This window comes from Barbus barbus (assembly GCF_936440315.1).
Source record: "Barbus barbus genome assembly, chromosome: 47".
NCBI classification, from domain to species: domain Eukaryota; kingdom Metazoa; phylum Chordata; class Actinopteri; order Cypriniformes; family Cyprinidae; genus Barbus; species Barbus barbus.
In genome coordinates, this window is record NC_136725.1 from 4,848,981 (window position 1) to 4,864,934 (window position 15,954).

General features: G+C 35.6%; 1 protein-coding gene across 3 annotated transcripts; it reads left to right on the forward strand.

The window, feature by feature from the left end:
- Nucleotides 1–545: 545 nt before the first annotated feature.
- On the forward strand, nt 546–15,913 carry LOC306865558 (trafficking protein particle complex subunit 13-like; the record flags this gene model as incomplete). 3 transcript variants are annotated; one of them, XM_079410243.1, is made up of 13 exons in its annotated part: nt 546–632; nt 2,250–2,318; nt 5,995–6,094; nt 6,849–6,933; nt 7,024–7,151; nt 10,491–10,563; nt 10,855–10,899; nt 11,236–11,253; nt 12,635–12,768; nt 13,236–13,434; nt 13,659–13,759; nt 13,855–14,002; nt 15,564–15,913. In XM_079410243.1, 13 exons carry the CDS (start codon nt 551–553, stop codon nt 15,669–15,671), a joined length of 1,290 nt encoding a protein of 429 aa, XP_079266369.1. In that variant the 3' UTR covers nt 15,672–15,913. The 3 variants fall into 3 exon arrangements, with proteins under 3 accessions (XP_079266369.1, XP_079266371.1, XP_079266370.1); XM_079410245.1 differs by having other exon boundaries at nt 551–632; nt 2,250–2,328; nt 15,564–15,881; XM_079410244.1 differs by lacking the exon at nt 11,236–11,253 and having other exon boundaries at nt 551–632; nt 15,564–15,882.
- Between the last annotated feature and the right edge of the window lie 41 nt (nt 15,914–15,954).

Genomic DNA, 15,954 nt, shown 5'->3' on the forward strand with positions numbered 1-15,954 from the left:
CGTTCTACTTTACAGACGTGAATTTACTTTTCCTTCAGCCTGAGGTTTATTCATTACACTTTTTGGTGTAAAAGGGCTTTTACATTTGCTATAAAAACAACTTATATTAAAGACAAGCAAGCCCTGCTCATATTTTAAAAGTAACGCAAAAGTAACGTAACGTAATTAGTTACTTTATAGGGAGTAACGCAATATTGTAATGCATTACTTTTAAAAGTAACTTTCCCCAACACTGCTGATGTCATAGTAACAGAGCATGGGAACACAAGCAGATTTTTTAAACAACAAAATGTAATCAAACATGCATTTTAGTCTGGGATTACCTTAAGTCTGGTCTGTGAAACCGTACTTATATATTAGCACCTACAGTACCTTTCATAAAAACATGCGCTTGTGACATTCTGGAGTTTAATAAACGTGTATGACTAAAATAAAAATTATGAACATACATATCTGCTGATAGATTTGTTCAGCAGCAGTATTAGCGTATTTATTTGCTGGTGTCGCTGAAACGCGGTTTGTCCCTCTGTACTCTCCGTGAGCAGCTGATATGCAGGTCAAAGTTCAGTCCAGTGCAGCAGACAAGATGGAGGTCAACCAGGCAAAACAGGAGCATCTGCTCGCTTTAAAAGGTACTGCGGGTGTTTACTTTTTACTAGAGCACCGAGGGCACAGCTGAATGTCTGAACAATGTTGCGGTTCATTCATAAATCTCGCTGAAATCCCCGCTGTAGCTGTGAACTGATCATCCCAGCTAGCTGCTAATGCTAATTTCTAATCTCAAATCTAACGTTACTGAAGCTCGTTAAGATTATGCCACGGTGCAATGTTTACTTTTTTTTTGTCCTTCAGAGTACGTTTCTTAAAAAATGGTCAATTTGTTTGCGTCTAGTAGTTTTCTGTTGAGTTGTCTTGAAGTAAACAAATGACAGGTGCTGTTTTGTATTATCAGACGAACAAATATCTGTCTTTTATTGAGTCTGTTATTGAATTAGATGATAGAAAAGCAGCGGTGAATCTCTCATATGTACTGGGGGTCTTTATAACCCCTTCTATGCTGAATGTCAAATAACCTCAAATCTGTCTTGTCGATTTTATTCTTAAGTCATTCTCATGTTGGTTATATTTAGTGGGTTAGAGAAACTAGTCTAAATTAACATAAGCACATGAAAATAAGCTATACTTTGCATAAAGAAAATTAACCTTTTAAGAATTTTTGCTTTCTTATTGATAATTATTAACCCTTATCAACCCCTGCTCATTTAAGGGTTCACATTTGTGATCCTCAACAATTAAAACAGACTAACATTAATGAATGTAACTCTCTTTTATTGAAATATGTGCTATTTTTTGTTTCAGTAATATTTATTTATTTTGAGGGGATTTCATGATGCATGCTCGCATCAAAATTACACGCCTTTATTTCTTTATAAAAACACAAATATTCAAAAAAAGTAACCCCTACTCCTTACAATAATGAAAACATAGTAATTGTTGTACAGTGTGGCACAAATGATGCTGTATTGATGTGCGCATTCCCAGTAGCGCCATACGTATCCCTCCTAGCCTTAACCCAGTCTAATCGTGTCAACATCCACCATTTGTTTTCTTTGTGTGCGTGCGCGTGCGTGCGTGTGCGTGTGTGTGTGTGTGTGTGTGTGTGTGCGTGCGTGTTCATATAATAGCAGGTGCCACAAAAGTCAGCAGGTTTCTTACTATTCCAATGAAGAAGAAAAAAGTACAAACATAAACTAAATGACTGAAGACCACCAGGGGATTAACCTCAATTATATACACAATTGTCGATGCACATCATGATAGTGTTGTTGTAGTACCAAATTTAATTTCATGCTGATTTTAATCGGATTGATTATAGAGTATAATGTCTGGGAGATTTTCAATACTGTATGACATTTAGCTACATACAGTTTCTTGACTTAATTGTCATCAAAAATAACTACAGAGTGCAAACAATCTTGTACAATCCTGCTACAGTGAAATATTATTAGATATTCATAATTTGGTTCTTTATAGCTGAGGACTCAGAGAGATATAGATGCAGGAAGACATTGAACTACATATTTACATTATACTGATAATATCAGTTTATTGCTTTGCTGGTCCTTGAATCAACTGAGCATTTAAAACTACACAATGAGTTGTTACTGATACTCTTATAAACCTTAAATAAATCTAAGCATTGTAACAATTTCATATTAACAGTCTCTTATGTTTCTCTCTCTCTCCAGTGATGCGGCTGACCAAACCTACACTTTTTACAAACATGCCAGTGACGTGTGAGGACAGAGATCTTCCAGGTACAATCCAGTGAGGCTTACGTTAACTTTGATTTTATTACTAATCAAGAAACATTTGAAGAAAACGCGTATTTTGTGAAATAAAATACAGAATCATTGGTAAAAATGCTGTTTTTGTGTCATGGAAGGTAGTTTCAAGAGCATTTTAGGCGAGAATGTACTTGTTTGGACCTCAAATATGCGGTTTGTTAATAAAGATAACGTCTATTTGAAAATTTGCTTCAATATTTTTGGAGATGTGCGCTCCAGGGCGCCAGCGGCCGTTCAGCGCTCATGAAACTGCAGAGAGAGCGCCTCACCTCATTTACCACTGGTTCTGGTGTCTCTATAGGTTAAACATGAGAGAGAATTCGTTTTGGGTAAATCTAACGGGCCGTCTTTGGTCTCATTAATCTGTTATTTGTTTCAGGGCAAATAGTTTTGACAAAATCTCACTATGTTTATGTAACTTCAATGCTGTATTTCAGAGCACTGACTTTGTACTTTTGACTGAATTGCCTAGCAACTTTTATGATGGCTGTTGTTGTTGTTTATTAAATATTATTATTCAATAAATATTGTATATAAATAATAGTAGTATTTAGTATTAGTAAACAGTGTGTTGATGATTTTAGTTACATTGCTCCACCATTAGATGGCGATGAGACTGTTTTACGAGTCAGTAGTAAAGACTTTTAAATTTAAAAATAATAAAGAGCCGTTTTGAACAAGGAATTTATTTTTTGTAGGCAGCCAACAAATGCACAGAGCAGCGATGTCATCAGGAATTGGTATTGTTCACCCAAAAATGAAAATGAGTTCATGTTTTACTCACCCTCAAGGCATCCTAGGTGTATATGACTTTCTTCTTTCAGACGAATCCAGTTATATAAAACATTTTCCTTGATCTTCCAAGCTTTGTAATGGCAGTAGGTGGGTGTTTCTCTTCAACAGTCCAAAAGTAGTGAAATAAAGCGCATCCATCCATATTAAAACATGTATCCCACGGCTCCGGGGGGTGAATAAAGGCCTCCTGTTGCGAATCGATGCATTTTGTAAGAAAAATATCCATATTTAACATAAACACCTTTCTTTCACTTCTGCTAACTGTCGTACGTGGAAGCCGTTCCGGCGGATGATGTATGCGTCGCGCATGCGGCGGTGATTAGCGATGAACGCGGAAGCGCAGAGGAGAGAGAACAAAACAAAACCTCGGTCACGAATTAGACGCACAAAATGATTTGTCAAGAAAAATGTAGGAGGATTTCGATATAAGCCAAGAGGAGACTGGTTTTCTTTTGGTAAAGCAAGGAAACTTTGCTTCCTTTGCTCCTGTAAACAAACGTTGGTTTTCACAAGACTCACACATGCATACGCTGTGCATACATCCTACGTTATCTGCCGGAAAGGCAGAACTCTTGTGAACACCCGTACGACAGTTAGCAGAACTTACAAAAAAATATTTATATCGTATTAAATATGGATTTTTTTTTTTTTTTTTTTTACAAAAACGCATCTTCACTACAGTAGGCCTTTATTCAACCCCCCCCCCCCCCCCCCCCCCCCCCCCCCCCCCCGGAGCCGTTTGAGGCATGTTTTAATATGGATGGATGCGCTTTATTTCACTACTTTTGGACTGTTGAAGAAAAACACCTGCCTACTGCCATTAAAAGCTTGGAAGAGCCAGGACAACTTTTAATATAACTCCGATTGGATTCGTCTGAAAGAAGAAAGGCATATACACCTAGGATGCCTCGAGGGTGAGTAAAGCATAGGCTAATTTTCATTTTTGGGTGAACTAACCCTTTTACCGATGAAAGGATAGTATGAGCATATCAGACATTCAGACTAATGTTTTATTGTGAATATGAGATTGAAGAATGAATGCTGGATCAGATGCAGGTAATCGCACTCGCTCAGTCAATCTCTCTCTCATAATACTCTACTATACATAATACACCGCTTTTAATACAATAAGCTTTTAATGAAACAACTTAATGTTCCTTTCGTTACTAAAGTGATGTTTTGGAATTAGTTACAGAGGCTTGGGCTCAGCTGTTAAACTGTCAACTTTACATTTGAATCCGTGGCGGGAGGAAGTAGTTCTGCACAAAAGAGGGCTTTTAAAGATGATTCGTTGTTCTTTTTTATGTATTTACATACTTGTGCCATTAAACTGTTGTATAAATGGCAAATCTCAGCTGTGCCGATATAGAGTCATATCTCATGGGTGTGATATTGCTTATAGTGTATATATTCTCTACATTTCAAAGCAAAAATAAATCAAAGTGTTACAACAAAAATATACTTAATGATAGGCCAGCTTTGGCCTGCGGCCTAGGTTTGGGCATCTCTGGTCTGAAGTATTATGTTGCAGAATTTGTAGTTGTAATGCAACACATCAGCCATTGCTGAGTCCAGTATTGAGCTTCTCTGAAAGCTATTAGCGGCAGCTCTGTGAGATCCCTGGTATAATGCCTTCCCCAGGATGGCCATATGATAGATCAGCAGTTTGCAAAGTTTGCTTTCCTTTTGCAGGTAACAATGACTCTGGGGCCCGTTCTTCGTACCTCGTTTAATACATCTGAGATGATTTGAAAGATGCCAGATCTTCTAATCGTGATAACTGATCTCTGGCTAATTTGGTTCTTCAAACGAATTTGCCGATTTGATTAAAATATCTAGATTAAGTTGTCTAAGATTGCTTCAAGTTCCCCAAAAAAAGGCCAGATTTATCGATACTCGAAACCACAATCAGCAATGTAATGACATCATATAATTAAAAAAAGACACCTGACAAATTTCTGGACTTTTATAAAAAAAAAAAAAAACATCCAAGCGACCAAAACTACATAAATGTTGTAATAGATAAATGAAATGTGCACTGTTTTTATTTTATTTAAAAAATTGTACATGATTCCCAATTATTTATATTCACGATTTTTAGTATTTGTACAGGCTTTACATTTTTATTTCAGTGTTGTAATTAGCAATTCATTTAATTTGATCTTTGAAGCAGATTTGTTTCGTGATCTAATCCTGTTTACATGAAATAAGCCTGCTCCTGAGCAAGCTTATGGGCCTGTTGCTATGACAGCAACTCCAGGATGATCTTTGAAGAACCGACCAATCCAAGATCAAGTGAAATCGGCAACAATCAAATCCAGCAAACTGAGTTCGCAACGTACAAAGGACGGACTCCTGAAAGGCAATCTCTAGCAGCCCTGCTCCAGAGCCGCATGTCACTATGACAGTTCTGAGTAGCACTTCTATATATAAAATGAGCTGAAATATGTTCCCCTATAAATCAGCATGAATGAGATTGTAATGTTGGAAACATGAAGTGACCTTGTGTTATGCTTTTTTTTGTATGTGTATATATATATATATATATATATATATATATATATATATATTAGTCAGCAGAAACATGGCTTGTAAAGAGTTTGTTTGGCAATTGCTCATAATTTGATGATTTATACATGCTGATGTTATGTTTGTCATACAGGAGATGTTATACATCTGGAGATTTATACATGTTGGCAATTCACGGCCTGTGACATACATGTCAAAAATGGCTGCGTATGCATGAATAAGCCACAGATAAAATGATCTATTGATTTAGATGTTTAGAGTGCTCTAAATCTTAGCACCGACTGTCACTCAAGAGGTTTTACAGCATATCACATGTCTACAGGTGATTTGTTTTTACGACTCATGAAAGACGATCCGTCGACCGTAAAGGGGGCGGAAACACTAATCCTTGGGGAAATGCTCACGCTGCCACAGAATTTTGGGTAATGTTTGTTTAATAAAATCTAATTATATGCATATTGATAACTGAAAAGTTTCTGAATTATTTTTGGATTTGGTTCATGGCACTTTCCACAAACATGGTACACTTTGGGGGAAAATGGCAAAATATTTTTTGCCACTAAAATTCTATTATTTGTAATTAGAACTATTAGATTTGTTTGATTAACCATAATCTAAGTTAGCTTTCATTATAATTTGGTTTAAACGCATGAAATGTCTGTGTTCCCCATCCCAAATCAGAAATTTAGCAATTTTCTAGCAAAATAAAGTAAATAAATAATGCTAGAAATTTGCAAATGCAATGCATTTGTTATAGTATTTATTCATCTTTGTTAAAATTACTTATTTAAAAAAATAAAACTATTTATTAATTCAGTTCAACTTTAAGTACATGAAATAATATTAACAATTTTTGATAATACTTTAGAAGTATTTTTTATTGGTAGTCATTGCTAATGTCAACAAATAGAACCTTATTGCAAAGTGTTACCAAAATTGGCAAAATGACAGAAATGAAGTATATAGACAACAGTTTACAAACATCACAAACATTACATAAAAGAATAGAAATAAATCAGCTCGTATAGTATTTCAGCTGATGACCTGAAGTTAATGACCAGCATTTTCTGCAGGTTAAGCAGCTCAGGTCCTATTCACGGAAAGTGCCACATGCCCATTAGAATCTCTCAGTGCTCCAGCGATTCGAAATATGCATTCTCACCATTTCCTGTACAGAAATATTTTCCTTGGCGAGACCTTCTCCAGTTACATCAGCGTGCACAACGACAGCAATCAAGTGGTCAAAGATATTCTCGTAAAGGTAACGGCTCGTGTGAAGTAATAGAGTATCTTCTGTAGTTGTGGCAGCTGTTTTGTCTCACTGCTATCCCATGATTCTCTCCTCTCACAGGCGGACCTGCAGACGAGCTCCCAGAGGTTAAATTTATCTGCTTCAAACTCCGCCGTTTCAGAGCTCAAGCCCGAGTGCTGCATTGATGATGTTATCCATCATGAGGTCAAGGAGATTGGGACACACATGTATGTCACTTTTCATGGTCTAAACCAGGGGTACCCAAACTCGGTCCTGGAGGGCCGGTGTCCTGCAGAGTGTAGCTCAAACCCTAATTAAGCACACCTGAAGCAGCTAATCAAGGTCTTACTAGGCATACTAGACACTTCCCAGCAGGTGTGTTTGAGGCAAGTTGGAGCTAAACTCTGCAGGACACCGGCCCTCCAGGACCGAGTTTGGGTGCCCCTGGTCTAAACATTCAAAGCCTTTAGTTCTTAGTAATGTAATGCATATTTGCATTAAAGGAACACTCTTTTTTTGGAAATAGGCTCATTTTACAACTCAACTGGCTAGGAACTATACTCCCATTCCCTTGATTATTACGCCGGAATGAGAGTATAGTTCCTAGCCATATCAGCCTAGAAAATCACAACTTTTAATTTTCCGTCAGTCTTAGTACACAATGTAACTACAGAAGAGTCAAGTTTTAAATAGAAAAATTATTGAAACTCCTTGATCGTTTTTAATGACCAAATGCTAAAGGTCTAATCTGAAAGTGCTACCGCCAGACCCGGAGATCGGCTGAATGGATTCAAAAACGGTAAAACTCAACTGTTTAACTCTTGGGGAGTTGGAAAATGAGCCTATTTTCAAAAATAGTGGAGTGTTCCTTTAATATAATAAAGATTATGACCGTTTTTAAATCCCGTGTTAACTAAAACTTAACATTTTTAGTAATTTAAATAAAACTGAAATAAATTGGTTCGTATTAATATAATAAATGTTTCTAATCAAATAATGATAGTTTGTGAATCTAGTGTTGCTATTGTTAACTAAAAGTATTTAAATAATTTTTAGTAATTTATGTAGAGCTGAAATAAAATAAATGTTAAAAAACCTGACTGAAAACTAACTGAAGCAAATAAGATTAAAGTACTAATTAACTAAATCTGTAATAAAAAATCGAATTAAAGCCGAGAACACACCACACGATTATGAATGGAATTTATTACTGGCTGCTGATCGTGCCCAGTCGGACCGGGTCTGTTCCAGTTGGGCTCAGTCGCTGTTTGCAGTCGGCAGAAAAATCACACAGTGTGTGGTGTCTAAAGATTATAATCTTAGAATTGAAGAACCAGTCGTTCAAGAACCAGTTGTTTTCACAAAGATTTTTTTAAACATGTTTAATATTTGGGACTGACACCCGTGATTGTATGTGGTTATGCAGTGGAGATTTGTTCACTGTCAAACATCATTCAGCAGTCCTTTTGTAATTTTTTTTTCTTGATTACAAGAAAAACATTTGATTGTTCTTGTTGTGATTTATTTCTGGTCTTTCTTTTAATTCATTAGTTAACACTGCAAATTAAATTGTTTCTTTTTTCTTTTTTTTGCAGTCGATGAAAGTAGCCTAAATTGTCAGTGATTTCTCTCATTTTAAAGAATATCAAGAATTCTTTTATTTCGATCTGCAGTCCAATAAAAGTTTTTTTTCTTAACTTTGAACTTAAATTTACTTAAATTTTATGAAGATTTTTAAATCAACTTAATAACAAATATGCTAGGTTAACGAATTTTCTTCATAACCAATATAGGAACAACGAATGGCCTATTTCTTCTATTCTTCAAAACAGTTTCATTAAAAAAATCCATATGAAGAAATTAAATTATTATATATAATGGTTTTGTGTCAAATGGATGAGGAAATTACATTGCCATGAATGTATTAGCCTAAGTAGCCTAATGTTTTATTTCATTCTAACCTCGGGAAAAGTAGCCTACTGTTTTTACTCAGAACCAATTCATTTTTAATCCCTGATTTTAGACATAGATTAAATAATTAACATATTGTTGCTTGACTAAACATTTAAAAATAGCACTAGAGATGTTATAATTAAGGGAACTGAAAAGACAAATGCGTCTACTCAAGCAATAATTCCAAAAAGAAAGAGTCATCGGACTTATAATGCAAAACATATTCAAGACACATTGCTATGGCATTTATTTGGAAAACCAACATAGCTGGAAAGCTAATGTTTTCTGTTATATTAAGCACAAACTTAGAAAAGTCAAACAAGGAAAGTGGCTAGACGCTGCGGTTTTTGTGAGTGCTTTTTTTGGTTCGGCGGAATTTGTCCAATTGTGACCTGCAGTCGTTAAGTGTGCTGTGTAGCAGACTGACTCAGTCAGTAGGTTTGTGCTCTTCTCTGACTGTCAAAGACTGGAATCTGCTCCGGTCGATGGTAACGGTCTTTAAGTGCGTTCAGGTCAGTCTTACAATGTTTCTGCTAGTTGTGTAGTGTGTCCCCAGCTTAAAGCCAAACACAAATATAAAAAAAAACTAATAAAAATTACAAAAGCACTTAATAAAATTGCTAAAATGTAAATTAAAATTAAATAGAAAGCTGTTGAAACTATAAAATAAAAGACTTCAAAATTGTATTAAATACTATGATAAATAATACTTGCACTATCAACACACTAAATAATGCACACTCAGATCTAACCACTTTTCTACATGGGAAAATTCAATTATAAATAATAAATTATATCTATAATTATATACTATGGAAGCCTGTTTATTAAGTCAGAGGAGAACTGGCCTCCCGACTGAGCCTGGTTTCTCCCAAGGTTTTTTTTTCTTCTCCATTCTGTCACAGAGGGAAGATTGGTTCCTCTGGCTTGCTCAGTTGGGGATACTTAATTTCTAGCGATTATCGTCAATTTGATTTCACAGATACTATTTAAACTAAACTGAGCTAGACAATGACATCTCTGAATTCAATAATGAAATGCCTTTAACTTTATACATTACTGACACTCTATCCTCCAGTTTGATACTGTTAAGTGCTTTGACTCAATCTGTATTGTTAAAAGCGCTATAAATAAAGGTGACTTGACTTGTTTCTGCCACTAATTAAAAAAAATTAAAAGGTAAATGCAACTTTTTATCTCCAAATTCTGACTTTTTTTTTTTCTCAGAACTGTATGATGCAAATTCGCAATTCTGACTTTTTCTCAGAAATGAAAGTTTAAATCATGCAGTTCTGAGAGATAAAGTCAGAATTGAGAGAGATTATATAATTGAGCAATTTTATCAGAATTTTTATCTTGCAATTGCGAGTCAAGTCAGAATTGTGAGATAAAAAGTCACAATAACCTTTTTTAAAAACATTTTATTCAGTGGCGGAAACGGGCTTCCATACCCATAACTTCTTTAAGATCAGAAATGTGTGACATTACTGAAACCAAATGCATTTCAAATGCCGTTACGTGCTGCGATAATTCTGTTGCTACCAAAAACATTTTTTAGATGTTTGTACAAAATGCTGTTGTCCTCACCATATTTGTTTATCATCTGATTCCAGCTTGGTCTGTGCCGTCAGTTACACCACTCAGACGGGAGAGAAGCTTTACTTTAGAAAGTTCTTCAAATTTCAGGTGAGCTCATTTCCTCCTCCGCTCAGTCATGCTGTGCTGTGATTGGACGCCGGCTTCACGCATCACTCGTAAACCATTTCGCACAGAGCCGAGACTTTTAATTTACACTAAAGCTTGATTTTGAACTCCAGTATGAGATCTTGTGCTGCTCGGTACATCAGAAGATCAGCAGAGTGCTAAAGCCATTGAAAGCAGTCTTGAGTTGTGTGATAAATTGTATTTGACATGGATTCTGTGGAGGTGGAATCAAACTGCAGCTCAAACTTCAGTTTTAACTCTATTTTGAACCAGGTTCTCAAGCCTCTAGATGTAAAAACCAAATTCTACAATGCCGAGGTAAGTTTATATGTGTTTTTATAACGTTTAGAGAAATATGCATAAGAAAATTACACACTTATTGTTTATAATATTTTTCACGGTCTTACTGTTTAACCTTTTCTGCACTGCCTCGCTGCTTATGAAATAATTTATAGTGAGGCTATGCTTTTCAAGAACCCATTTTATACATTTTCATTTGATATCTCTTTTGTAAGTAGTGTGTGCGTTTCATTCATAATTAGTTGTTTTGTTCACATTTACGCTGCCTCAAGAAGAAAACTGACATTGTCATTTTCTGGTGCATGTAACCTTCACTTCTCTAATGTTTATTTTTGTGTTTTATTCCTCCATTAGAGTGACCTCAGTTCAGTGGTAATTGTTTTCCCTTCTCATTGCATCTTTTTATTTTATTTTTCAGCATAACCTGTTTCTTTCCTTCTCTTTAAAGTCTTTTGAAACAAGCAAGAGGACAACATGAGAAAAATTAAATAGATTCATTAATTATCAGCCCATTAGTTTAGTTAAATTTGCCATTATTGCCATAAACTTTATTGGATAAAATTACTGTTATCAGTTGGCAAGATTTTAGAGAAGTTACACTAGCTAAAACAGCAGCCTAAAACAGGCCTAAATAGGTATTTGGCTATTAATGTTTCATTAATATTAATATTAACCAGTAGCCCGAGAGGCCAAGGTGTGACACGGCCAAAATTAAGTTGTTTAAAAAGGAGGAATGGACACAGACATAGCAAAAAGCTACAGTAACTAACATTTATTTTTACACAATTTTTTTCTCAAAGTTCAAACCAAGATTTGAAAATTTCTCCAATTTAGTGGAAAAAAGTTATAATTTTTGTATTGGCCGAATAGTGCTGACCATCTGAAGAGTCTGAAAGTGAGATGAGAGAGATATTTTTCTTCTGTTTTCCTTGGCTTGTTTCCTCTCAGTGCTTCTGCTTCACCGCTCACTCATCTGACCAGCGCTAAACTAAATCAGTTTACATGTCTGACTCTGGAAAAAACAGATCTTCACTCTTTGGTTTTCTTGGACTGGGAGAAATTGATGCTTGTTTGATTTGCTAGATTCAAATTGATTTTATTGATTTGCAAAGATAGAAAAATCTTCTTTGACAGATTTAAAACATTTCACGTAACACCTGTACACGCTTATATTTCATTAGTATCAATGTGTGAAGAGTTCAAAGACATGTTGTGTCATGTTATATTTTAATTGCAAATGCATCTTCCAAATAGTTTTTTTTTATTATTGAATTAATCAGGCTTGGCATGGGATCTTTGCTTCATGTTGTAACAATAACAATACTTCTGTCAAAAGGTGCTGTTGATCCACAGGCACGAACTAACCTCCACTCACCAAAATAATACTAATCTACCAGCCGGAGATCAACTGGGAATACAGCTGCTTTACGGCTCTCTGCAAAAATTCAACAAATTTCACTTGAACTTGTCTGAAGAGCTTGATTTGATGGGCGGCATTCAAAGACTTTTACATAATGATTCAAATTATGAGCAACACTCAGATCTGAAATCATATCACGAACACACTTTTAGTTGATCTTTAATGGTAAATGTAATTAATCATTTGCATTAAGTCTTTACGTGGAGCCCTTCAAATAAAGGATCTCTCCAGGATATTGTGTATAAAATATAAATGTACAAACAGTACAGTGCTGCATGAAATCTTACCAGGGCTGAATAAATGATTGGATGCTTTTGACCTTTGACCCTACAGACGGATGAAGTGTTTCTAGAGGCACAGATCCAGAACATCACTACATCCCCAATGTTCATGGAGAAAGTCTCTCTGGAACCTTCTATGATGTACAACGTCACTGAGCTCAACAATGTGTCTGATATCAATGAGAGGTAATATTTACGTGTACCATTGACCACGATTTGTCCATGTATTTGTGATGTACGTTCAAAAGTTGAGCTTGGTATTTTTTGTTTTTTCAGTAAGGATGCATAAAATTGATAAAGAATACACGTTACAAATGTTTCAAATAAATGCTGTTCTTAGACATTTTTTCAGGATTTTTTGATGAAAATGTTTCACTTTTATCACAAAAATATGAAGCAGCCCAACTGTTTTCAACATTGATAATAATCAGAAATGTGTCTTGAGCAGCAAATCAGTATATTATACTGATTTCTGAAGGATCATGTGACACTGAAGACTGGAGGAATGATGCTGAAATGTTCTTATTTGAAATGACTTGATTTCATCTGCAAAAATTTGCTGAACAACAGTAAGAGTGCCGGCACCTTAAATGGTTCGGCCACACACTGGTTGACATTAAACTTATGTGCAACATTTTCTTCTGCCTCTACAGAGAATCAACGTTTGGGAAGATGTCGTATCTGCAGCCGCTGGACACGAGGCAGTATTTGTACTGTTTGAAGCCCAAGCCAGAGTTTGCGGAGAAGGCCGGGGTCATCAAGGGGGTGACGGTGATCGGCAAACTAGACATTGTGTGGAAAACCAACCTTGGGGAGAGAGGACGTCTACAGACCAGCCAACTCCAGAGAATGGTGCGCTGGACTTAGCATTGATTTCAAAATAAATAAATAAACAAAAACTTGCTGCAAAAATCCAGCATTTTATTATATATACATTTTATTATATATAGGATATTTATTGTAAATTTAAAAGTAATGAATTACTAGTTACTTGAAAAAGTAATCTGATTACATAACTTATGATACTTGTAATGTGTTACCCCCAACACTGATATGATTCAGATCTTCTGTTCTAGGCTCCTGGTTACGGTGACGTCAGGCTTTCTCTTGAGCTGATCCCAGACACGGTCAGTCTAGAGGAGCCCTTCGACATCACCTGTAAAATCACAAACTGCAGGTAAGAGCACCCCTGCGAGTCTGTCTGTCTGTCTGTCTGTGTGTGTGTTCGTTCTGTAATCTGTGAGTGTTAACCGCTGGTTTGTTTGCTGTCAGTGAGAGGACCATGGATCTGGAGCTGGAGATGTGTAACACTCGCTCCATTCACTGGTGTGGGGTGTCAGGCAGACAGCTGGGGAAACTCAGCCCCAGCGCTTCCCTCTCCATTCCTCTCAAACTACTGTCCTCCGTCCAGGGTTTACAGGTACGCCAAACAATCTCAGCTTTTTTCATGCATATATAGCAGAAGCAAAATATAAAAGTTGTTAAATGTAAAAGATGTTCAAATAAAATCTGAATCGGAATGATAATAGGATTTTACTAAATTATAATTCCAAAAATGTTACGCGACAGATGTAACTACATTTTTAATTTTAAATGTATAAATTGTAACTATTTATTAGTGGTCGACCAATATATCGCTATGGACGATATTTGGCATTTTTCAAATATCGGCATCGGCTGATAAGTTCTTCAGTTTGGCCGATGCGTTTGAGGTGGGACTTTTATTTTGACGGCGGAAACTTAGTCGAATCTAGTTGAGATCTTGTGAAGTGTGCATTAGTATCCTCCACAATCGCGTGTTCTGTGCGTGACGGTCGGTCCGTGTGAAATAAATGCTGACAGTAGGAGAGTTAGCTTCACTGGAGACACGTGATCGACAAACTTTAAACTCGTGATTTCAGATGCTGCGCTTTATGCATTTGCCCACTGCCATATTCATGTCATTTCCACAGTGTGCTGTATGTAAAATGAGTGTTACCTTAGCTTTATTTGAAAAAATATGATTCCCAATGCATACAAACTTCCCACAATACTGAGTGCCCTTGTGGTTAGTGTTTACTTTCATTTTAATTATATTAAGTATTTATTTGTGAAAAATACTTTGTCATCTAAAGTATAAGTATGTTTATTTTACACATCCATTTCAAATTTTGTAAATATGAATTAAAATAAACAAAATTATATCGGCCATCAGCCTCCTTACTTTCCAAGATATCGGCATCGGCCGTCAAAAAACCAATATCGGTCGACCACTACAATTTATGCCTATTTATCCAAATGAATCAACATATTTCTCTAAAATGACAATACTGTCATCAAAAATGCTTTCCTAAAAGCTCAATTTTTCCTAAAGAAACGCAAAATGCCATTGGTTTCAGAATAGTTAAAAAAAAAAAAAATATTGACAAGAAATTGGGGGATGAATTTTGCTCTTCCACGATGGCTCTTTGTAAACATTTGACATTTCAAACATTGATTATTAATATAATGTCACGTTTCAGAAAAAAGTTATATGTTAATAACGTTTGAGTAATCATATTGAGAAATCCAGTATATTTTTCAAATGACACTTAAACCAGTTATATGACTTCCTGTAAGTAATTTATAAAAATTTAACTGAATTCCATTTTAATTCTATATTAAATATATATTCAAATGATTAAGTTCTATGTAATATTTAGCAGCTTTGCATGTGAAATGACTGACAACACCTGCTATAACATGCCAAGAGGTTAGCCAGTCATAGCATCTGTCATTTAAAGATTTAGGCTTCTCCTAAAGGTACAGTATTTAAAAAAGGGACCAAAGAGAAGCTGGCACGTGATAACTGAAATAATCTTGTGAAATTAAATAATTTTTAAGCACAGTAACCAATCATAATTGGACTGCTGGGAGGAAATAAGCTGATTTAAGTGTAGCATATGACCTCTTTAAAAACATAAATGATTTGTGCTGTATTTTTTCTGATTTTTATTTTTTAGAGCATATCAGGACTGAGGCTAACAGACACCTTCCTGAAGAGGACATATGAATATGATGACATCGCACAGGTCTGTGTGGTGTGTCCTTACAGCAGTCCAGAGAGCTGAAACCCTGTGACATTTTGCACTGTCTGTGTCAATGGACCAACTCCCATCTGTTCTGCATCTATTAATATAACACCTTCTGCTCTTCACCTTTAAGCCTGTTGTTTTAAAATGTCATTTTTAAGCCCTTAATCATGATTTTAACTGTCTGTCAATGTAAATAAAATGTAAATTTAAAAAGTGTGTTAAAACGATTATAAAGTCTTCCTGTACAAAAGTGGGCTGTGCGAGGAGTTTGGAGACACAATTCTTCTGGATAATAATTACCAAATATCATAATGTTTAA